Consider the following 24,838-nt stretch of genomic DNA (forward strand, 5'->3'; position numbering starts at 1 on the left):
TATCATACCCTATTAAATGACAGTCGTTTTATAATCCGTATATATACTGAATTTTCCTTTACCTTTATATACTGATTAGAGTAGCCATTCATTGATTTGTTATACTCTGGTGTACGGTGAAGCGTGGGTGTTGGAAAATACACGACTATTCGAAAACTTTACATACAACTTTTTGAAAATTTTCAAAGAGCAAAGTGTTAGATAACTTATTAATATGATAATTGCCAACTCCACACATAAATTTTATATAATTAAATACTAACATAGTTTCATGCAATAATAAAAAGTATTATACAATCTACTACTATATCAAAATATGCCAGTTTATAAATTTTCTTTTATAGCTGAATAAACCGAGCATTTTAAGGCCAACGGCAAAAAGCATAATAGCAGCACGTGAATCCACACGCATGATCTACTCGAGCACTGTCATGATCTACATTAAGGTTAAGCACAATCGCATCCCAAGCTCAAGTCTTGCCATCTCTAAGGCTGCCTTGGCTGCATTTCGCTCTTGTTCCCTTCTCAGACATAGTTTCATTGCCTCGGAAAGAGACTGCAAACTCTTTTGGGACCTGAACATATCCTTACAAATCTCACCTGCACGAGTCTCTAGCACCTTCGTCTCAGCCTCACAGCTGGACAGCTGATTCTCAACTCGCTGAAGCAAATCTCTGACACAAGAAGCCTCTTCACGGAGTGATAGAATGCGTTGACTGGAGGCCATTAGAGAGGACACTGTTTCGGCATGGATGTGACAAATATCCTCGTACCCAACTTTCTCACAATGGTACTGCTCAATCAACTCTTGCAAGGAATGTTCATTGGCAGCTGAACGTTCCATATCAGCGAGTGATGATGCCTGGCCTATGAATTTCCTCACACGCTCACGACAAGGTGTATAATCAACTGATAGTCGATCCAAAACATCAAAAGTTGCTTTCGCCGCCTGTGTCATGGACTCATGTTTAAGTAGATCCATGGACTGAAGACTGGTAATTAGCTGATTTTGAACATACACCAATGTCTGCTCGAGCACCTCCAAATGTGATGTTGTGCTGCCTTCAAATATAGGGGGAGAACTTTTGGGGTTTGACAACTCCCAAGAAACATTACTCAAAGCTGGAGTATCCCGACCAGATATTTGTAGCGATGGCTTGTCAAAATCAGCAATTGAAAGACTATGAGGCAGGTCAGTAAAGCCTTCGTTATTGAACACATTTTTGTTCTGAACATAGGTGGGATCTAAAGAAGGGAAAACACCAGTTCAAAATATGCATTAGAGTCATAATCAAACATGAGGAAAAAATTAAACCAATGGTACTAAAGGTTTTATGTACAGCAAAAGAAAGGCCTAGTTGGAGGAACTGATAAGCATCGAGAAGGAAGGAAAGCGAGCCGGCCCCACCAACCCAGAACATGATGACCTAAAATTTGACCTGCATAACCTGTCATTTAAAAAGAAGAAAAGAAAAATATATTAATAATAGCGGCAATGGTGAGGCAAGTTAGCTAAACTGGAAGGCAGCAAGAGAAACATCAACTAGAGATACAGTTTGAACCTAAATATGCACAAGAAATACCTTTTGTAGAGTTGTCTCTAGCAGTGGTGATCTGCATCCAGAACTCTGTCTCTCGACAATGAATCTCAGCCCAAGCTGTTGCATGGGACATTAGGAGTGTTTTCTTCACAATGGGATCCCTCAATTCAGCCCCCAACAATACTAGGTCTTGGAGAGTTGAAGAGGCCTCAACATGTGATAGGTCGATATACTTTGCAGGGTTTGAAACATCAAATGTTTCATCATGTCCCCCACTCTCTACGAGGGGTTCTTGTTCATTCTCAAAATGTCCATCTATAGCCACAAAACTGGGGGATTGATGTTGAGGATTGTCCATCTCCAGTGACTCAAACTTTATCCTTTCTGAATGCTCAATACTCAAATCACTCAAGCTTTTTGAACTAGACTTTGCAAATACGTCAAGTTTGCATTCTTCTACAAGGTCATTTATTGTGATAACTTCTTGGGTACCCTCCCACTGGTGGAAAAGACAGGCTCCATGTCCCTGTCACCAAGCCACAGTCCATTAATCAGGTATGAGCTAACACGTCAAAAATGGCAAACCCTATATTTCAGAATGCCATACAAGGAGGATACGAATGAAAATTGCAGGCTGCCCTCACAAAATGCTGCCATTGGATCTCTCTCTTTCCAATTTCTCAGGTTATTCTTATCTTTGTTTAAGGACAATGTGCTGTACAGGTAGTTGAGATGGAGCAAGAGCCACTACAAAAGTGTTTTTTGGGCACATATACTCCCAATACTTAACGCCAAAAGTGAAATAGCCACAGAACCAGAAGAAAAAAATCATTGAGGATTAATGAAAATATAACATTAAGCGAGAAACCATACAACAAATATTCACGTTTCTGTTCTATAACACTGTAAAACCTCCATCAGGTACCGCAAGAAGCCAGAAGGATTGAAATTATTAATAATACCATCAACTTATACTAAGGCCTAGTTTGGTTACATAGTTCAAATTATCTTATCTCATCTCATCTCATATAATCATTACAAATTTTCTAAATTTCTACACAAAATATAATAAACAATTCAAATTTTCAAATTTCAAAATAAAAATTATATTTTAATAATATTTTATTCAACTCTCACCTCTTTCTGTGTAACCAGAAGAGGCCTAAATCGCTGAAGGCTGCGCCAACTGTGTATTGAGTTTCCATTTAGCACCAGAAATTCAAGTACACACGAATCACAGATACTTGAAAACTCAACCAAATTGTTCAATAGTATCAAGTACTCGGAATCCCATGACAAGTGCAAATCAGAAACATAATTCATAGAACAAACAATGCTCGGTTTTGGTATACACGCCATGTTAAAGAAACATTCAATCTAGTGAGTGCTTTTTATAGCTGGGAACACTTCATAAAAGAAAAATTAGGTGCAAGTCTGAAATAAGTTTGTGCATGCCATGGCGACGGGAGGTACTCACACTCCGCTATATATACGAACATGCATTAGGAGGTAGGGTCGATCATCTGGACCTTATCGGGCATACCTTCTTGATTGGGCAAACAAAGTAGCTTCGACCCGCATTTGGCCCAACTTGCAACGTGTTTCTTCGACAGACTCCAGCGCCACAAGAACACCGAGGGTACACCGACTGAGGAGACTTGCTAGTTTCACCAATTTTCACTTCGTCACACCACTTAAAAAACCGACATTTGCTACCCTGTAAATATGAAACAGTTTTCCAATTAAATATAAAAAACAGAGATTTATTTATGGAGTATCTAAAAGAAGGAGAAGAAGAACAACAAAAAAAAAAAAAAAAAAACAACAACAGTAAAAGGAGTTAACGTTAACGCCAGGGCACGTGTAGAACTTCCTCCCGGGATTCTTCTCAGTGCCGGAAGTCAGAACAAGGCAATCGTGGCCACAACGGCATCGAATGAGGGGCAGATCAAAATCGTTGGAAGAAGAGGAGGTGGGGAGGCTAACAATGGCAGAGGAGGGCTCAAATTTCCCATCGGGGTTCTTGAAAGGGCAATTTTTGACCCAGTGGCCTCGCTGATTGCAGTGGAAGCAGGCGTCCCTTTCCATTATCGGGTGCAAGTGCAAATCTTTGACGATTACACTGAAGAATCACATTCCAGTGGATAAGACTTGGGAGTTAAGCGCAGTGCACAGTGCACTGTTGGTGGTGTACTGGAGAGTCTGTAGTAACCGGGTGAGTTGAGGTGAGTGGCAAAAGGAAGATCGAAGTTAAAGCCCCTTGTCGAGAACACAACACGAAACAAGCGTACGAAACACGCTTTGGCCTTGACTTTTCTTCAAGTTACATCAGCCAATCAGGTGCGGGTGATACTCTCGTTATTATAATTTTGAGAAATGATTTACAAATCTCAAATATAGATAAATTCTATTTAAGTTCTTGTAAAAAAAATAATCATATTTAAAAAAAATTATTCTTTATTGGTAAGATTTATTTTTTTATAAAAGGTTTTTATAGAACTTATTTATTTGAAATTTATTTCTAATATTACTCTATAATTTTACATTAAAAACAAAAAAGCCGTGACATTAGGAAGTTTAAAGCCACATTTGTATGTTGAGCTAAGTTAAGATGAGTTGAGTTCTTTATAAATAGTAGTGAGTTGTGATGGTAGAATGAGTTTTGTGAGGCCCACTTAAAATGAGTTTAGATGTTAAGATGTGTTTAAATATATTTATAAGAAATTGAAAAAAATTATGAGTCCCACGTGTAAAGAGGTTTTGAGTTGAAATAGATTTAGTGAATTGAGAATTGGGTGTTTGAATATTATACTCGACTTAAAATTAGATTGACTGAGTTAATCTCAATTTAGTCTAAGTTCTAAACAGGGCTAGCTGTATTTGGTACGCGAGACTATTTTATTATTATTTTATTATTATTTACAAATTATTTATTAATTATTTACTATTATTTATATATTATCTTATATCACCTCAACATCTAAATGTAGCTTAAAAAGTGTTAGAAAAATTTTAAAAATACTTTAATAATAAAATTAAGGAGATGTTTGGAAGTAATTTTCATCTCATCCTATCTTATCTCATTTCCTTCCTAAATATCACTCAAACACGAATACTTTTAAACTAATCATTACAACCTTTACAAACTAATTATTACAACTTTCGCAAACATTTAAACAAAAAATAAAAAACAATTCAATTTTTTCAAATCTCAAAACAAAAGTTATATTAAAAAATTATATTTTAATAATATTTTAATTTTATAATATTTTTTATTCAAATTATTCTCTCTCTTTTACCTAAATCTCATAAAACATAAATTCAAATTATTTCACTACTATTGACAAAATATCTTACTACTATTTACAAAACTCTCATCTCTATCTCATTCCCCCAACACCTCAGGTTTGGACGCAAAAGTCTTTCCAATTCATCTCATCTCAACTCATCTAATCTAATAATTACAACTTTTTCAAATTTTCATACAAAATATAATAAATAATTCAAATTTTTTAAATCTCAAAACAATAATAATATTAAAAAATAATATTTTAACAATATTTTATTCAACTGTTATCTCAATTTATTTCATTTTAACTCACTATCCAAACCTCATAGGTGTTTTCGTCCTTTGACTATTTTTTTAAGTGTAATTACCTTGTGCAATATCTGAAAAAGTACATTTGAGAAAAATCAATTTTCTTATAAACGTACTAAAATATTTTTTAATATATTAAAAAAACTAAAATGACGTTTTAAGAAAAATATTTTTCCTCAAACATACTTTTTTGTATATTGCATGAGGTAGTTACGCTTTTAAAAAGAATTGTCAAATGGTGAAAACACTCGTATAACTACCTTAAAAGAGAATCTAGTCTTAGAAAGGGAATTCAAATTCTAAATTTTTTTCATGTTTGTGCAACTCAAAGGCAAAAGAAAAAGCAGATTGTGGAGATCAGGGATTTGGATTCAATCACCAAAACTAAACATGAGAATATTCAGAAGGCTTTCCCAAGTTATTTCCAACTAGTGTATACTTCACAGAATCCTACAGATGAAGATATTCAGATATGTGTATCAAATCTAGAAGGAAGAGTTACAAGGGGGTGAATGAAGTGCAACAATTTGCAAGATTAGAGGTGGAGGAAGCTTTGCACCAGATGGCCCACTAAAATTCTCAGGCCCTGGTAGGTTTGGGGCATGCTTCTACCAAGAACATTGGAGCTCAGTAGGTGATGATGTAAGTTCAACTGTTTTTAATTGTCTAAATGGAAATCATTTTGACAATGACATAAACTTTACATATATTGACATAATTTCTAAGATAAAAAACTATCAGTTGGTGATTTTCGTCCCATAAGTTTATGTAATATTTTATATAAAATTATTACAAAAACTTTAGCCAACAGATTGAAAAAGATACTCCTGGAGATTATTTCTCAAAATCAGTGTTTTTATCCCTGAGAGACTGATCATAGATAATATACTTATTGCGTATGAAGCTTTGCATTCTATGAAGTACAGACAAAAAAAGGAAGAAAGGTAGTATAGTTTTAAAGTTAGATATGTCAAAAGCGTATGATAGAGTTGGGTGGAAGTATCTGAAGGTAGTGATGCAAAAGTTAGGCTTTGATGATCGTTGGATAAGGCTTATAATGCAGTGTGTGACGTCCGTTAATTATGCAATATTAATTAATGGGCAACCAAGCAATAAAATAAGTCCTACTAGAGGAATCAAGCAGGGAGACACACTCTCTCCTTACTTATTTCTTCTATGTGTTGAGGGACTTAGCTCTTTGATCACTAATGCAAACAGAAGTGAGGATATCAAAGGAGTCTCTATGGTAAGGGGAGGTATCAGTATCAGTAATCTAATGTTTGCATATGACTGCATGCTATTTTGCAAATCGAATATGCAGAAATGGAAACATGTTGAGAAGATTTTAAACAGATATGAGATGGCTTCTGGGCAGAAATTAAATAAGCAAAAAAATCAATATTCTTCAATTCAAATACTAGTTCAATAGAAAGAGATGATTTGGTCCAGGAGATAGGTGCTAGGGCCAATGGAGATTATGAGAAATCTTTGGGTTTACCCATAGTTGTTGGAAGATCTAAATATAAATCTTTTAGAGGGATTAAAGAAAGAATATGAGAGATGATCAACAACTGAAAAACAACTTCCTATCTCAGGTAGGAAATAAGTTTTAATCAAGGCAATATTACAGGCAATACCGACATATGCGATGAGTGTATTTAAGTTTCCAAAGTAACTTTGTTAGGAAATTTCAGCACTGATGACCAGATTTTAGTGGGGGAATATGAAGCAAGATAGGAAAATAATACAGTGGAAAAAATGGAGTAAAATGAGCACAGCTAAGTGTGAGATACCTAATTTTTATGTGTTTTAAATCCCTAGTTTTTATTTAATTGTATTTGTTTTATTTTATTTGTGTTATTTTAATTATGTTGTTTGTGTTATTTATTTATGGTATTTTATTTATGTTAATTTAATTTTATTTTTGTGTGGGTTTCCGGGTTGGACTTCTTTAATTTTTGTGTTTTTATTTTAACTGGGCTGCGTGGGTGTGTGTTTCTCATTGTGGGCCGTGGGTGTGTGAGTTTGGTGAGCCTAAAACTAACCCAGCCCGTGTGCTTGAACCCAACCCGTGTAGAGCCCAGCCCGTAGCCCAACCCGTGCGCCATGCGAAGCCCAGCCCGTGCGTTTTAACCACCCCCTCATTTAGCTAAACGGCATCGTTTTGAGGAACCCCTTAGGGTTCCATCGTTTTCCTTCCTGCGCCGCACTGCTTCATCTTTTTCCTTCTATCTTATTTCAGCAACTTCTTCTTACAACAGCTGCTACCACCACCGTGCGGACTTAGTCACGCATTTCTCCCGCAAGCCGCTACCTCCTCCTTCCTTTTTCTTCTCGGTGTCGTTCAGTTAGGGATCTCGAATGCTTGCTGTCGCGACGTCGCTCCACGGCCACCACCTCCTTCTTCCGTGAGTATCTCTGTGGCGTTGGGCATGAGCTCCGTGTTGCGCTGTCCAGCTGCCGTGCCACACGTCTGCACCTTAGTCCCCCTCTCCTCCATGGCTTGTGCTGCCGTTTTTCCCATCTTCTACCCGAGCGACACTCAGTGCCTTAAACCGCCATACTTGGCCTTTAAATAGGCCACGAATTCTACAAATAAAACCTTCCGAGATCCTCATCTTCTCTCTCTCGCTTAAGCTTTTCGCATCTCTTGGTATTTTGAGTGTTGATCTATAAATTTTAGTGGTTAATCCGTGAGCTTGTAAAGCTTTGCCGAGCTCTTTTTGGTTCTAAAATTGTGTATTACAATCGGTTTTGGTGAATTGTTGGTGTTTGCCGTGAGTTAAGTTTCTCATCATTTTTCTTAGATCGAATTCCTTTGAGAGAAACCCACTAGAAAAGTCACTGATTTCACTGTGTGCCGCCGCCTTGAGCAACAACCATTTCGAGCGATCTTTCAGAAATTCTCATCTTCGTGTGTATGTAATTTTCCATCGCGACTCAAGTGATTTAAATTGACATTAGAATTGTTTTAATTGTAAAATGTTGGTTTGTTGGAAATTGAGTCTTGGGCCATTGAAGTGTTGGGTTGTAATTGTAATTGGTGTTGGTATTGGTATTGGGCCGGATTCGAGGACGGGATTACACGTGTAGTTGGATGTAAATTGTATTTTTGTAATTATTGTGAATTTGTAAATGAGTTATTTAAATATATTTCAATAAACTGTTGTAATGCATATTTATCGTCTTTAATAAATTGTGTTGTGATGTCATGTTGTCTGTTTGGAATTGTGACTGAATATGTGGGTACGTGTGTATCACGACCCCAAGCCGAGATGGGGCATTATCTCGGTGGAGCTCCTCTGGTCACTCGGAAGCGTAACAGACTGACGTGACGTCCCCTGAGTTATCGCAGGGCGACGACGGGAACAGACAAGACGGTAACGCTCTCGTACCGATTCCGTGACCTTTTGGCTGGCGAGGTTAGAGGATGCTTGGCCATGTACGTGCTGGGGCGCAGAACTGGGTATCGCTTGTTACGAAGTCTCATGCACGGACATTACCCGTGATGTGACGATGAGAGTTAGGGTGTGCGAACGGTCCATAGGGGAGACTGTGATGCATGCGTAATTTTGTAATAATAATTATGATTGAGCTAAAAATGGGATTTTTAGCGTGAGTATTAAAAGTATATTTTTGGGAAGTTGAATGTGGGTTGTTATTCTGTCCGTATGGGGACGCGTGTTTATATAAATGTGTTTTAAATCTCTTGGATGTTGTTTTGGTTAATTACTTGCTGAGATGTCATAATCTCATTGTGGTGTTTTACCCTACGGTTCCGTTTTATGGTGCCGTAGAGTCTGACGCAGAGCCCGAGTATGAACTCGAGGGATCAGCTCCGCCGGAGGTCTGAGTTGCTGAGATATTGTTCAGTGTTATGGGATTTGTTTCTCTTATGTTATTTACTATCTTTAATTTATCTGTCGGATGACTGTATAATTCTTGTAAAGTTATTTTAATGTTTTTGAACAAATTCTGGTACTTAATAAAGAAAGACATTTTTCATTTCTCCGCTGCGAATATTATTTTGTACACTTATTGCATTTTGTACACACTCTGAGCACTGGTCGTTGAGGTGCGTGATCTGTATAGTCAACATCTCGGTGTCACGAATTCTACAAAAATAACACGTGGAGGTCGAGAGCGCCACACTAAGAATGTGGATGGCCTGGGGTTTAGAGATATAGACAGCTTTAATTCTTTGCAAAATAGTTTTGGAGATTACTGACCAACCCGAATTCGTATGCAGCAACAATTATTAAAGAAAAATACTATAAACTGAGCTCAATTATGGAAGCCAAGTTAGGTGTAGGGCCATCACATATATGGAGAAGTATCTGGCAAGCAAAAACACTAATAAGGGAAGGAGTGAGATGGAGAGTAAGAAATGGTAGAAGAATAAAGATTTGGGGGATAAATAGCTTCATTCTCCAACAACTTTTCTAGTACAATCTTCAGTAAAATTATTGCATGAAGAAGCAACTGTGGATACATTACTAGACAGATCTAGAGGGTGTTGGGATCATGAGCTGGTAAAAGAAGTGATAAATGAAACATAAGCAAAAATTATATGTAGTATACCCATAAGCAAGAATGGATTGGAGGATAAAATAATTTGGGGTCCTACTAAAAATGGTTTTTTTTTTTAATTTTTTAATTTTTTTTAATTTTTTTTTTTTTCGGTTAAAAGTGCCTATCATCTTGCAGTTGAAATGAACACCAAAGAGAGTAGGGAGCAATCAAATTATAAGGATGCTAATGAGGGATGAAAGCAGATTTGGGAATTAGATGTACCAAATTCTGTTAAAATTTTCCTCTGGGGGGCCGTGGAGGAGACTACTGGTCATGTGCTTTGGAGTTGTGTGGCGGCATCAGATGTATGGGCTGAGTCTTTAGGTGTTGTGCAGAAATGGGAGTGCAAAGAAGTGGACTTTTACAATATATGGAAGGAACTGGGCAAAAAACTTCAGATGTATGAATTAGAAGAGATGGCTTGTGGGTTCAGAAAGCTTTGGCTTAAAAGAAATAAATGGGTGTTTGAAGGCAAGTTTGAAAGTCCAAAGGCAATATTGACTCCTGCTAGAAGTGACCTGGAAGAATTTATGAAAGCTGATGAAAAAACTAGTGAACCCAGTGCAGGTGCAGTGGTGGTTAATAGAGATACAAGATGGCAAAGACCAAGAAGTAATACCTATAAAGCAAATTGGGATGCTGCATTTTATGTAAAGAAGATGAAAATGGGAGCTGGAATGGTCATGAGGGATTCTGAAGGAGAACTAATAGCCTCATTGAGTATGCCTAAATTTTATGTGAGAAGTGCAAAACTTGCTGAAATTCATTCTTTATGGAGATAAGTGGTTTTTTGCTCTGAGATTGGACTAGATGCGGTTACCTTTGAAGGTGATGCATTGTCAGTTATAAGAGAGGGTCAGCATCTTGAAGAGAATTTGGCATGGCACGGACAGATGATCGAGGATATTAAGCAGGTTCTCAGTGAAAGACCAAATTGGAAAATACAGTATGTTCCAAGAGAAGGCAATAGGGCAGCACACAAATTAGCCAGATTCGCTCTTCAATATGAGGAAGAGATTGTTTGGATAGAAGAGGGACCAAATTGATTACAAATTGTATTCATCTAGAAAAACAATGTACTGATTAATCTTTTATGATGAACGAAGCTATATTTATCTCAAAAAAAAAAAAAAAAAAGAGATCGATTATTAAAAATTTAATTTTTTTATGTAAATTCTATATTTATTTATTTATTTAAACAGAATGTGCCACGCTTATCCATTGTTTACATGCATTTGCTTCCTAGTATATGCGAACTTCTCCAATCATTCATCCTCCAACAACCTCCTTCTCTCTCCCCCACCCCCAAAAAAGAATACTGAACTATTCGTGGGGGTGATAAATTATTAAATTGTGCATTGTGGTTGTGACATATTAAGTAGAGATTCATGAGAATCCAAAGTGTTTATACAAGTAAATTGGATAAGAGCAAGAGAAAAAAAAAAAAAAAAAAAAAAGGAGCGAAAAATGATAGAGCCTCAGAGGTAGCAGTTACATTTGGGCATTGTTAACGTCGTGTTTTGCGGGCTTGGATAACTCTACGCAGACAGTGTCACGATGTAAATTATTGGGAGCTCCCGACAGTGTTCCAGTGCGACTATACGGTGGCAGTTCGTATGTCTATAGTAATGAATGGAAAATAAGTACAGGGAAAGTAAAAAGAGATAAACACCAAGATTTACGTAATTCGGCAATATGCTTACGTCCATGGGAGTTTAGGAAGGAAACTCTCCACTATAATATATATATTTATATTCACTCATAGATCCTCATATCTCACTGTATAGAGAAGGTTGGAGGTCTTCCTATCTGTATCCATCGATTCCCTCTTGATCCGCATTCAAAAATCCCCTCATCTGTTTGTTGATCGTCCTATCCTCCAAAGTCTCTCTTTATGTTGTCTGGGCATCTCCATTTATATGTTTGTCTGACTCTTTACTGTACATGACAGCCGGCCATGAGTTGATAGATCCCCTTGCTTGCACACTTCTCATTCTTCTTCTGACCCTCTGTCATTTTATAACCCTAATATCTCTCTTATCTCTCTCTTTCCTCTCTCTAATATTTGCTGCCCTTATATCTCTTTTGTCTCATTCTTATCTCTTCTTTATCTTTTTTTTTGTCTTTAGTAATAGTTTGGTGTGTTGGGCTTAATTTATAGACTACAAATATTTTTTTTCTTCATAGGTATATTTAGATAATGAGATTAGATAAAATTAATTAAGATAATTTATAAATAATAGTAATATTGTTAGTTAAAATTAAATGAGATAGGTGACATGAGGTGACCAACGGATCCAAAGCCTTTCCTTCTAGCTCTATAATTTTTTTTCATTCAATAAGCAATATTAAATAGGGGAGTAGGAGCAACGTCAACGTAGCTGGCTGGTGGGGATGTGACAAACCCCACTCCCCACAAGCCACAGCATCGAGTCTCTTTCTCTAGGTTGCGTCGTACGATATATATATTTTATTAACACAAAAATATTCTAGAGCCAAGCAGGTAGGCGTAGCGGTATCGTGTATCGTTATTCCCCCTGCTCTGTCTCTCTCACACGAACACACGCACACTCGCTGCCTCGCATAGTATGTTACAGCAAAGATGTCCTGTACATGACACAAAAATAATAATAATAAATGTTAAATGTAATTAAAAAAATTATTTTTCTATATATTAATTATTCATATCTTAGAAATAATAAAATTTAAAATTTACATTTAAAAAGAAAACTAAAAATGAGTAAAATTAGAAGTAAAAGTGCTTACTCAAAAATTAAACCCTTCAACTTGCAGTACCAGATAACCATTATTCTGCTTTACAGCCCACACATACCTCAAAATTAAATCGGATTAGAACTCCACCCCCCCCTCTCTCTCTCTCTCTGTTACTTGTTGATATAGTTGTTCTCTTTGCTGCTTCAATTTCACCTTACGCTCGTCTGGGTTTGCTCTCCCTCTGAGACATCAAAAGATTAGAAGATCGTATTTATTTCTGGAACAAGTGTTTTCTTACGGGTTGTGGGGTTTCTATATTTACTGCTACGTATTGATGATCCTTTCCAACTGGGTGGTTTGGTAGAGGTGAGAGGGGAGCGAGCGAAAGTGTAATAAATCCCTGAAAGTGTTGTCGGCGCATGGTCACTTTCTGTCGGCATTCTGTATCCAGCGATGATACATAGCGAGAGAATGAGTGACTCGGAGCATTTCCATTAATTTATTCCGAAGTACAACAACAGAGTTTGATAGAGAAAGTAGTTAGAGAGGCTTCCTGGGTATTTTTATTACCATTGCTTGGAGGGCAGCTATCATCTGCATCATCACTCCCGGAAGAAGCATATTGATTTGGACCTGGGCTGGGCTATACCATGCTTTGTCTTTATACCAACTGGGACTTCAAAATTCGGTCTTGATCACAACTGGATTTCTGTGCTTTTTATCCCCAACACACATTCTGTTTTTCTTTGATTTGGTAGAAGAGTACTTGGAGTATCTTCTTGATTTGACTGCTGCCTTTTTGGCGTTGGATAGAGGATTGTGGATGAATATTGATTTGGGTGGTAATGGTATTAGAAGACTCTTTCGTTTTCCCTCTGGCAAATGAAGCTGCGGTTCATAGAGATCTGGCTGCATTACTTATCTGGGAATACAGGTCTGGACCCCGTCCTGTCCATGATTCAATTTCATCTAGGTCCAGCCCTGATGGAATCAGAAGAAGATTTCAGATGTTAATTTGCGTTTTTGTTTAATAGCTTATATGAATCTCTGATTGACGTCCAAGCATTTGCGATTAGAGTCTGGGGATGATCGTATTTAGCCTTGTGGATTGAACAGCTATTGTAGACCTTTCTAAAGATGATTGGTTGTTGGCATTATTCATTTTGTCGTATTTTTAATTTTTTGTATTGGCCATTCAACATCAATGCATACCTTCTACACTAGTCATGTTCTTTGCAGTTTTCTTTGGGGAAAAGAAATTGAACTTTCAGTCGTGATTCTGACTGCTGCTTTGTGTCTGATTTACTCCCATTCAGATAATTTTATGAGAGATTAGCTATGATTCTTAACAATTGCCCACTTATAGTTTTGGTGTTAACGGATGCTGCCTGACTTGTATCCAATTGCTTGTGGATATATAATAAATGTGAATGTTGCTCCTTTTTATGTTTCCCTTTTGTTGCATTTCTTCTTTTCCCCAGTAGATTTTGATTATTTTGCTTCTGACTCCTTTGCATTCCAGGTTCAATAAATAATTATTTGTGTCCCAATAATAATACTCTAGAGCATAGCTGAAGTGGCTCCCATTACAGATGTCAGGGCATCTTGCAGCAATAACAGCAGGTGCTGCAGGAGCGGTGGCATTGGTGGGGATAGTTATCTTCTTCATATGGCTCTGCCTATCTCGCAAAAGAACCCCTACAAGAACTTCAGAGACAGGGTCCTCTGATCCGTCTGTTCAAGGTAACTTTCACAACATATGTTTCTTTGAGGGTGTCAATAGAGAACAAACTCAATGTAAGGTACTATCAGTTCAGAAGTTTGTTCTGTTAACCTGCAGTGGGAAGAAATGTTGGTTTTGAGCTGTCCTTTCGTGAAACAAGGCGTTTTGAGATGGAAGAATTGTCTCTTTCCACAAAACAATTTAGTGATAAAAACCTAATCGGGCAAGGAAAGTTTGGGGAGGTATATAAGGGTTTGCTTAATGATGGGATGCTAGTGGCTATCAAAAAGCGACCTGGAGCACCTAGCCAGGAATTTATCAACGAGGTAATAATGATTCTTCCCATACAGCTAAACTCGATCGTATAAGTTGCTACAATACAAGATGGAGGAAGCAACTGAGAGTAAACTAAGATTACAAGCATTCACCACCCATTCCTTTAAGAAGAAGTTTAAGAGAATATAGTGAAATGTTGAAGTTGATTAAACAAGATTCTTTCAAATCTGGAATTTTCCTATTACCCGCAATGTAAAAACGCGGTGATTTTGAACTTTTACCTATAAAAAAAAAAATATCGGAAATTTTCCTGATATTATTGAAGTTGCAGTTAAGAAGAGTTCATGTTATCAGTTGGCTACACAAACTTTCCTAAGATAGATTAGTGAATCAGAATATTGATCACGAACTGTGTTTTCTTTTTTTCTTTCTTTTTTTGGTTTCCCATATTCGATAGATGCATTCACCATAGTTTTAGCATTACAGAAAACCCGTGTCATATATATAGAACGGTAATCTTTAATTTTTCTTCACCATGATATATCCAGTTCCTTGCTTCAAAATATGGCATTTAATTATATAACTCATTGTAAATTCAACAAAATCCTCCCAGATTAATTGGTCAGTTGCTGGATATTTCTTTCCAATCTTCTCAAGACATTCAGTCATTTCAAACAGAACAAGATCTTTTTCTTGGTTGCCACACTCCAACATTTGAAACAAGTTTCTCAAGTTGGAAGTTGTGCTTCCTCTTTTCTGCTTTTCTTATTTCTTGAATTAGACTAAATTATAACTTACATTTATATTTTCCCTGGTTTCTCCGGTCATATCTTTGTATTACAGGATACCTCTAATTTTTAGTATTTTTCATGGTTGGATCAGAAGGACTGACTTTAACTACCAGGTACTCTACCTTGCACCTATTCGGCACCGGAATCTTGTGACTCTGTTGGGCTATTGCCAGGAAAAAAATCAACAGTTTCTCATTTATGAATACATACCAAATGGAAGCGTTTCCAGTCACTTGTATGGTAACTCCCTGTCTAATCTACGTATTTGCTTTCATTTAGCTTAGTTAACTCAATTATAGTGGCGAAGTAGATATCATAACTGTCTCTTTTGCCCATTCGAAATTTCCTCAATTATTTAAATCACGTTATCTTCACCTTAACTTTCATCCGATATGTTAGAAAAATCATGGTGCATACAATTTATAATCACTTTCAAGTTTCTTCTGTTGTTTGTTCTTAGCTTAGCATGTACCCAGACCTTGCATCTCTGATGTTTAATTCTGATACATGTTCAAACTGTGAATTTCTCTTCGCAGGCACTGGTCAACATTCACCTGAAAAGTTAGAATTCAAGAATAGAGTTTCAATTGCTCTAGGGGCAGCTAAAGGTGATCCTTTGCAAAATCAGTGAGCATTTGTGGCTTTCCTGGTATCGGTTTTTCTTTTTTTCTTATAAAATATCCAAGCATTGATATCGGCCCCACAAATTTCTGTTGTAAGCTACCATAAGACTTTCAGTTGAAAATGCAATTCGTAAGCTTTTTACATAACCCATCCAAAAAAAACTATCCTATCATCATCCCTGATGCGAAACATCACCGAATGATGGTTAAAAAGTTAAAAAAATATCATTTTTTTTTTCAATTTAAATTTCTTTCTTATATGCAGTAGGTCTTGAAGCACCGCTGTTCTCATTGGCCTTGTCTGTGTGCAGGTTTGGCTCATCTTCACTCCCTAAGTCCGCGTTTGATACATAAGGATTTCAAGACATCCAATGTCCTCGTTGTAGATAAAAATTTTACAGCTAAGGTTGCAGATGCAGGACTTCGTAATTTCCTTGGAAGAGTTGATATTGCTGGCCCATCTTCTCAAGTGACAGCAGATGAGATATTCCTCGCCCCAGAGTATAACTCCTTGATTTCTCTTATCTTTTTGTAATGAGTAATTGGCCCGAAGGGAGAGTTATCCTAATGATATCCACTTTTTGAGTAGTCTCTATCCCTTATGCTACCTTAAGGGTTAATTTTCCATGTTGCTTATGATAATTTAGTTGACACGATAATCTATAAGCTGTTTACTGGTGCAGAGTGCGAGAGTTCGGTCGATTTTCTGAAAAGAGTGATGTGTACAGTTTTGGGGTATTCCTCGTGGAATTAGTAAGCGGGAGGGAAGCATCGGAATCGCCTTCTTTTGACTCAAATCAGAACCTGGTTGAATGGGTATGCAATTGTATTCATACAATATTGATACGCTGTTCATGCACCAAGGCATGCGACTCTTTTCATGCGCTGTAAAGAATTTTATCAGCTTCTACTCTCTAGATTATTTGTTGATAACTACGTGCTAATATGTTTGTGGTTGGCTGGCTGCAAAGATCATTACACATTTATAAAGAAAACCAGCAATCACACGTGTATGTGTTTCTCTGTAGTTTGTAGCAACTTTTGCAATATGAGTTGTGTACACGCAGAGTAGCTTTGAGGTATTTGTTTGGTGGGGGGTTTATCTGAAACTAAAATCATTTTTGTGGTAATTCTCCTGTAAAGGTACAAAACAATCAAGAAGATGGCACCTTTTCCAACATCATTGATCAAAGATTAGAGGCTACTTTTACACCTGAAGGTATGGAAGAGGTTATAAAACTGATAGTCCGATGTGTGGAAGCTTCGAGTGAGAGGCGGCCTGCCATGAGCTATGTGGTAATGGAACTTGATCGGATACTCGAGAAAGAGATGAGCTTAACGACAATCACGGGCGAAGGAACCCCAACAGTGACCCTCGGAAGCCAGTTATTCAGAGCTACAAAATAAAAGATACTTGTATGCAACCCTAATGCCGGGAATGATATATTGCGAAAACACTTCATTTACTTTCTATTCTTTAATTTTTAATTTTATTTTTGAAACATGGAAAAAAAAAATGGAATAGCAGTTTGTTTGTCTTAAGTGTATAAAGAACAGCTCCGCTTCTTGGACGTTTTTGTTCCTTTTTCATAAATGTACGATAATTCTTGTAGTAAGTCGGTGGAGATCAAAAGTTCCATATTTGAGTGCTTCTTAAAATCTTGCTTGTCTTTAAAGTTACGTATTGAAAAGATTAGTAGGTTTCATTAATAATGATTTGAAATAAATCGAGATAGGTTTGAAACCAAACATACTTAAGTTATCTTCTAAAGCTAACATAAGTATCAAATTAAATTATTAATTAACTTATAATTAATGTAATTGTGAAATATAAAAAAAATAAATTAAAAATATTATTATTAAAATAATATTATTATATTATTATTTTAACTAATTCAATAGTTAATTCAATATGAGATTTTGGTTAGGAATGTTTTAGATTTATAAAAAATATGTACTTTTCATCAAATTTTAAAAATAAATTTGATAAAACCAATATCAATGCTCTTAGAATGTTCATATTGATGAAAAAGAGAACACATCCAATGGTCACGTAAAACTACATTTTGGGTATTTTAGTGAAGGCCTTGTTTGAGAACACAAGTATTCTCAAGTATATTAAGATATTCTTAAATATTTCATTCTTAAACACCATTTAAATACAAAATATTTTTTAATTTCAAATATTTAACTTTTTCATTTAATAATTACCTAATTATTACAAATTTTCCAAAATCTCAAACAAAATATAAAAAATAATATAACTATTTTCAATTTTCAAAACAAAAATAATATTAAAAATTTATATTTAAATAATTTTTTAACATTATAATCTTTTTATTCAACTTTTTCTCTCATTTCCCAAAATCCAATAAAACATTTTAATCAAAATCATTTCACTATTATTCATGTATATTCTCAATGTCCAAACAAGCCTTAAGAAAGTAAATCTAAAGAGTAAAGATTCTCAAATTATTTTACAAATATTTATAAATTATTTTATTGTTATTAACAAATATTATGAGATACTCTTAATGGCTCAGAGCGTTTTAAGCCCCAAGTATAAAGTTTTAGAAAAAATCTATTTATTATCTTCACATATCACAAATCACAAATCATATTTTTTTTTAATTTTATTAAATGAGTGATATATAGATAATAAGTAGAAGAATTCAATAAATTTAAAAAGAATAAAACTAAAAAAAGTATAATGTGCAGTGTGTTGAGATAAATATTAAAGCCCAAATTTTTAACCTAGCCCACCTAGAAATAAAAGGCTTAAGACGACGTCGTTTTAGGTTTACACTCTAAAAACCTTTTTTTGCTTCCCCTGCTCCTCCCCCCCCCCCCCCGCCCACCCCACGCCTCTCTCTCTCTCCGTTTCCCTCTCCTCTTAGATTGCCGCTCGCCACCGTGCCCGTATCGACGCCGTCCATCTCGGTTCGCTCTTTCCACAGTTCCGACCGCCGCACCAAGCCCTTGTTTCCACTAGCCTGACACACTCTCTCTTTTATCTCCTCTGCAGCTTCGCTCACTGTGGAACGTCCAGCGCCACCGCCTCCTGCTCTCGATTTCTTACAGCGGCAAGTTACTCCATCTCGTTCACTCTCTCGTCGTTTCTCTCTCTCTCTCTAACTCTCTGTCGGTGTATCACAGTGTCTCGGTGTTGGGCTGACCACGGTGACCAACGAAGGCCATCGGAGCCAGCGTGACCCCTCCACGTCGCCCATATCCTCCGCCACTCACGACGTCGCACGAGTCTCTCGATCCTCGTCTCTCTGTCTCGGTGTCCCTCCCTCTCTCTCTCTCTCTCTCTCTCTCTCTCTCCTTGCTAAGCCAGCCACCGCAACCAGCGGAGGCTACCGCGCCACAAGTCCAGCCACACAGCACCATTCAATTCGTGCCGTTCCATCACCGAGTCCAGTCGAACACCGCTTCAAGTCTGGTGAGGTATCCTCTTTACCCGTTTTTCTTGTCATTTTCAACTGTGGTTAGTTTCGGGTTTGATGATTAATTAGACTGTTCTTGGAGGGTGTAGTGGAGTTGAATGTGCTGTTGTTTTTGTTATTGTTGTTGGTTGATTGGTGGTAAGTTGAGGTATTAGAGGTCGGTTGCAAGGTTACCCCAACAGAGCGAGAATGATTCTGTTGGGTCATTTGCTATGGTTGTGCTGAAATGAAACGAAGAATTTGGCCGTGCAAATCTCTGGTAGTCGGAAATTTAGGGTTGATGTTTGGAGCACCAAGATTAATTGTAATTTAGGTCTTTTGTATATATTATTATTGTAATGAAATGCTTATGAAAATACCACTGCCTTTTTTTCTTGAGAATTGTCTGTTTTTGCATTCTGGAACTAGCTCGTTGCTTACCAAGTTATCAACAACTCGGTAAGCAACAAAGTTTTACATGTTATAGAACCTTTCCCTTTATCGTTTGGAGTCTGTTCTTGTATTGATCTGATGTTAAGCGGTAGGAATTCACTCCCTGACCCTCTGGGTACGGGGTGTTACATTATAAATCAAGAGATAGTAAATCAATTAATGTAGATTAGGATAATGCAAGCTCACACAGTGCGGGTTATAGGCTAGCTTATAATTGAACGGGTTAATATTTGATTTCCTTTGTTATTTGTTTTTTTTCTAAATTGATTTTTTAGATGAGGGTGAAAAGGCAGAAGTGTCATAGGAAGAGTGTGAGGTTCTACACTTCATGCTTTGGGTTCAGACAGCCCTTCAAGGTCTTATGTGATGGTACATTTGTGCACCACCTTATTGCCAATACCATCAAACCTGCTGACACTGCCATCTCCAACATCCTCTCTGCTGCTCCCGTCAAACTCTTGACCACCAGGTCCCTTTCCTTTCCCTCTTATTTTTCATTTTTTTTATGAGCTATATTTTATTGAAGTAGATAAAATGATATAATAAAAAGGGGTGGGCAGTCCCTACAAATGCTCACTTATAATAAATACTGACCGAAATTAAATTGAAAAGGGACAACAATAGGATCAAAGGTTTGGTCTAGACTGATGTTCGTCAATCAAATCCAAGAGGGAACACTTATAAAAAAAAATCTATGAGGGAACTGCCATAAAGGTTGGGTTTTTTTGAAACCCAACTAATGGATTGTAGCACTGTTGAGGGCCACAATGGATAATGATACACTGCACTTGATTGTTTCAGAGTTTCCAGAGCTTTTACACCGTTGTCTTCTATATCCTCAAAAAAAAAAAAAAAAAAAAAAAGGGTTAAACAATTTGGTACCAGCAAAAGAGAAGGTAGAGGGCTATTTGAAAGAGGGAAGTCCCGGAAGCGAAGCCACTGAGGAGCCTCCAGGCCCATGTGTTAGTCTAAATGTTGGTCTAATAGTGGTAGGTGGTAGATCAGTGGATAATCAGACCAACAATGGGGGTGTGGCGATTGTGGGTGGTTAGATTGCGACAGATTGGGAGTTTGTTCGTCTGGCAAAAGGGGAAGGAAAATGGAACTCAATTACTTTTAAACATGCCAGGACTTAACAGAGGAAGCAGAGAAGGCTTAGATGTTCGAAAAAAGACAGTGGCATAATGTAGTGGTCACACTTTGGTTGTTTCGTGCCGTAGTTGGGTTACTAGGGTAGTTGATGAGTTTTGGCAGATGGGGAATCGATGTGTGGGGCACATGGTGGTTGAAGCCAACTGGAGAGTGGTATATCTAACCTCTAAAGCTTGAACAAAATGAGTTGGGAAAGGAAGGAAATGAAGGGGCAAGTGGAGAAAATCAGAGGAGATCCAGAATCCAGATGAGGTGGAAAAGGGGAAGGAGGAGAATGGGAGGGATGGATAAGCCTTCTTCCTCCTGGAGTGGGTTGGGGTGGTGGGTTTTTGAGAGAAGTTGAAGCTCTTCTGGGGAGAGAGAGAGACCTCTCTTACTTTTCACTTGTTATTCAAGTATGTTTGATGAAGCATTCTTTGTTTTATCTATTCTTTCTGGAACTGATTCCATTTTTGGTGTGCTGCAATATTTTATTTTAGATGTGTTCTTGCTGAGTTGAAAAGGCTTGGCACTTCCTACTTTCAAGCTCTTGAGGCTGCTCATCAGCTCTTTACTGTCAGGTCAGCTTCCCCCCCCCCCACAACTCTCTCCGTAGCAGACTAATTTTTCAGAGGTCTAACTAATTCTATGGCATTAAAGAACCCCAAATCTCACAGCATTTTTGGTTTTCTTTTTTCTTACTTGCGATCAAATTTCTATGACTACAGTTGTAATCATGAGAAAAACAAGAGTGCTGATGCATGCATCAAGGATGTTATTGGACAGAATAATCCCGAGCACTTCTTTGTTGCTACTCAGGATACTGATCTTCGGAAGAAGTTTCAGGAGGTTAACATTTTCTTTTCTTTTCTTCTGGATGGTATAGCCTATAGGGTACTTCGTGTTTTGAGTTATAATTCTTGTAATGCTTTAATTTGTTGTGCACAACAAATGGCAAATTGTTCTCCTTGACAGGCATTTATTATTACTAATCTGTTTATTCACTTGCAGATTCCAGGTGTCCCCATCATTTTTGGTTTAAGAAATTCCCTTTTCCTTGAGCCCCCATCTGCATTTCAACGCCAGTTTGTCAAAACTTCCGAAGAAGCACGCTTGCATATGACTGAGTTGGATCGCAAAATGTTACAGAAACGGTCAAGGAATAGGTCTGTTGACGAGGAAGCAAATAATTCTTCTGGTGAAAATGAAGATTTTGTAGATCAAAAAATAGGGATACAGGATGAAAGGAAACCACCAACTGCCCTTAAGGCAATGAGCGTGAAGGACAGAGTTCAATTTAAGAGAAAGAAGGCAAAGGTTATAATCTACTCCCCCCCACCCCCCCCCCCCCCCCCCCCCCCCTCTCTCTTTCTCCTTGTCTAGACTGCTTGCTTCAAGCCTTAATGCTTGCTGTTTAACCTTTTTAATTTGTTTGTACATCTCAAACTTAATTTTGCATGTGAAACTTCCCATATGGAGATTTTGAAGAAGGTTGTTGCAGGGAGTTTATGGTTTTGATGTGGAGGGTTCGTATTCAGTGCTTTAACTGAAGACAGACTGTTTGATTTGGTGAGGTAGAGTATATGTTGTGTCTGTACCTGATGAGCATTTGCCACCATTGATTATTCAGAGTGATAATGCTCACACTTAGACCTTGTGCACAGTATAGTTTAATTAAACTAATTACTTATCGAAATAATAGTTTAATTTAGCTAATAACTTGACAATTTACTTGGCGGTTTTGACTAAAAGCAGATCTGTATTGGAATTGGAAAAAGAAAGGGAAAAACGTATATAGCCTTTGTTCAAATACGAAGCTTAAATAACATAAATGATAGTGATTATATGCTAATTACTGCTTGTTCTAATGCAATATCCAACCTTCTTAGGTCTTCAACTTCTTTCAGCTTCTCAAAATTGAATTGTATTGAGGACATCTTAACAGAAAAGTTCTGGAGTAAGGTGGAAATAGAGAATGCATGATGTTTATAGAACTTTCCAATGACATATAACGGTATACGTATATCAGCTCTTTACATATAAAAAAAAGTAAACTATAAAAGATCTTGATAGAAGTGTTTTAATGTTCTCGTGCATCATCATTAACTATCACAACTCATTCTGTTTCGTTTGACATTAATTATGGAAGTAGAATTTGAATTTATTGTGGTGCAGTGCTATCATTGCTATTAGAAGCTGTTTTTCTTAAGTTGACTATCTTTAATGCTCATGGTTTGAAACTGTGTAGGGCCCAAACCCACTTTCATGTAGGAAAAAGAGCCATGAAAAACCAAAATTGGTTCTGGAGAAGGTGAGCTTTTCAATGCGGTTTTTGTAATGCTCTATATTTTGTTTTAATCTTTTCCTTTTCGTTATAAATTTTTAATGTTCTAAATCTGTAATTTTTTTAATTACAGTTAAGAGAGGCTTGAGTAAAATGATCATAAAATTGAATTGTTCTGTGCTGAAGTAAAATGCTACCTTCTTGATATTTTATGTATCTTGGCGTGCTATTAAGTGGAGTTTCAATACAGGAAAAGAAAGATAGCGAAAATTCTGCAAGAAGCAGGAGCAGGAAACGGAAGAGATCACGTGGAGACAAAAAGATAGCAGAGAAAGATGGTTGATGTTCAGCTGGCCAAAGGGAAACTTGTCTGATGTCCTTATTCAAATTTGAGAATTCCTTTATTCTACGAATATTGAAATATGCGCCAGTGGTGATCATGGTCGTGACAAACAACTAGAGAATACAGAATAGATTCAGGATTTTACCAAGTTTTTTAGTTTTATTTTTTGTGGTGTTGATCAGGGGCTGGCTTATCATATATGGTCAATGAAGTTTGTCGACGTATCAATTGTTTTGAGTTTAGGAAAGCTAGCTGCTTGCCTTGCCTCAGTGTCGTGACTCGTCTTCCTTTTGGTTTGGATTTTGCTTCCAAAGGGAGTGGTTTTCAACAATTGGAGCCGACATGTATTTCTATATATATGTGTGTGTATACATGTAGTTATTTATTTATTAATTTTAAGCAACTGGGGTTAGGAGGATTTGACTCCAGATGTTTCATGTCATCCCATACTTGAGAGTTGAGATGGGTGGAGATGCCATCAAGCCGAAGACCATTGGCGTTTTGCTTAATATACTCGTGGTATTTTACCATTTTGGTGGTTGCTTCTTTTACTCTTATTTTTCCCACTTCCTTTAATTACGGCAATAATACCAGATCAGCCGACTGCACAGCTGACAGAATCGACTTCTCCTCTTCCTATGACGTGTATGATCATGACATCCTGTGAACAGTGAACACAAGTTTGGGAAGTACTGCGTGATCCGGAGAGAAACCATCCTTCAATTCTGAATGTTTGGTGTTACCCCCTGATCTACCAACGACGGCCCAAAAAATTGGCACAAGAGTCATATGCAGTACCCCCGGCCAGGCGGCCACAATTTCGCAACTTTAGGAGCTTTGATTTTCGCTTAGCATTATAACATATATTTGATAATGTAAGACTTGATCGTCTTTTTAAGGTAGAGGAATGACTGTTGTTTCCGGTAAACGAAAGTTGGTTTAAAACATTCTTTTTTGCTCCAAAAATAGAAAACAGAAGTTTTTAAATAGAAAAATATGTGTAGGCCGAAGAGTACCCACTTGAGCCAGTAGAAGTAGGCTAGAGTAGTGACTTTAAAATGAATTAGGTTTTGGGGTTATAGGAGTTTGGGATTTGGTGTTTTTTTTTATTATTATTACGTAAAAGGATCCTGTATTGTGACTTTAAAATTAAAAAAAAATAAATAAATATATCAGTTAAATTATTCCGTGGCAACTTGAGATTGAAGGGTGTAAAACTTGATTTTACGCAACGGTGCTCTCCATTGACTATAGCAATTTTAAGACATCCACACTGCAAGACTCTTTATGGATGAATGACAACCATCAACAATTTTCGTTTTGCCAACTTTGTATAATTTATGGATAGCGTTCTTGTCCC

The 24,838-nt window shown here is 37.0% G+C and overlaps 3 protein-coding genes across 19 annotated transcripts; 2 read left to right on the forward strand and 1 right to left on the reverse strand.

Moving 5' to 3' along the window:
* Window positions 1-248: 248 nt before the first annotated feature.
* Window positions 249-3,870, reverse strand: LOC121252580. The gene is made up of 5 exons (XM_041152290.1): window positions 3,387-3,870; window positions 3,085-3,258; window positions 1,584-2,067; window positions 1,341-1,448; window positions 249-1,263 (listed from the first exon to the last, which is right to left on the reverse strand). Exons 1-5 carry the CDS (start codon window positions 3,627-3,629, stop codon window positions 437-439), a joined length of 1,836 nt encoding a protein of 611 aa, XP_041008224.1. The 5' UTR covers window positions 3,630-3,870; the 3' UTR covers window positions 249-436.
* An 8,672-nt stretch (window positions 3,871-12,542) lies between these two features.
* On the forward strand, window positions 12,543-17,455 carry LOC121251703 (proline-rich receptor-like protein kinase PERK1). Of its 3 annotated transcripts, none has more exons than XM_041151031.1 (8): window positions 12,543-13,360; window positions 13,949-14,169; window positions 14,267-14,475; window positions 15,390-15,456; window positions 15,753-15,824; window positions 16,151-16,340; window positions 16,523-16,703; window positions 16,983-17,455. In XM_041151031.1, the coding sequence occupies exons 2-8, from the start codon at window positions 14,019-14,021 to the stop codon at window positions 17,244-17,246; spliced, it is 1,134 nt and encodes a 377-aa protein (XP_041006965.1). In that variant the 5' UTR covers window positions 12,543-13,360; window positions 13,949-14,018; the 3' UTR covers window positions 17,247-17,455. The 3 variants fall into 3 exon arrangements, with proteins under 3 accessions (XP_041006965.1, XP_041006962.1, XP_041006963.1); XM_041151028.1 differs by having other exon boundaries at window positions 12,549-13,360; window positions 15,330-15,456; XM_041151029.1 differs by having other exon boundaries at window positions 12,559-13,360; window positions 15,330-15,456; window positions 16,523-16,655.
* A 1,240-nt stretch (window positions 17,456-18,695) lies between these two features.
* Window positions 18,696-23,809, forward strand: LOC121251704 (rRNA-processing protein UTP23 homolog). 15 transcript variants are annotated; one of them, XR_005938088.1, is made up of 8 exons: window positions 18,696-19,289; window positions 19,996-20,189; window positions 21,352-21,432; window positions 21,580-21,700; window positions 21,863-22,168; window positions 22,331-22,425; window positions 23,100-23,162; window positions 23,386-23,462. XR_005938088.1 is itself a non-coding variant. In XM_041151032.1 (8 exons), exons 3-8 carry the CDS (start codon window positions 19,996-19,998, stop codon window positions 23,476-23,478), a joined length of 858 nt encoding a protein of 285 aa, XP_041006966.1. In that variant the 5' UTR covers window positions 18,696-18,922; window positions 18,996-19,289; the 3' UTR covers window positions 23,479-23,809. The 15 variants fall into 15 exon arrangements, 5 of the variants coding, with proteins under 5 accessions (XP_041006966.1, XP_041006967.1, XP_041006968.1 ...); XR_005938094.1 differs by having other exon boundaries at window positions 22,340-22,425; XR_005938086.1 differs by having other exon boundaries at window positions 22,353-22,425.
* Window positions 23,810-24,838: the final 1,029 nt, after the last annotated feature.

This window comes from Juglans microcarpa x Juglans regia, chromosome 2S (genome assembly GCF_004785595.1).
Source record: "Juglans microcarpa x Juglans regia isolate MS1-56 chromosome 2S, Jm3101_v1.0, whole genome shotgun sequence".
Classification (NCBI taxonomy): Eukaryota; Viridiplantae; Streptophyta; class Magnoliopsida; order Fagales; family Juglandaceae; genus Juglans; species Juglans microcarpa x Juglans regia.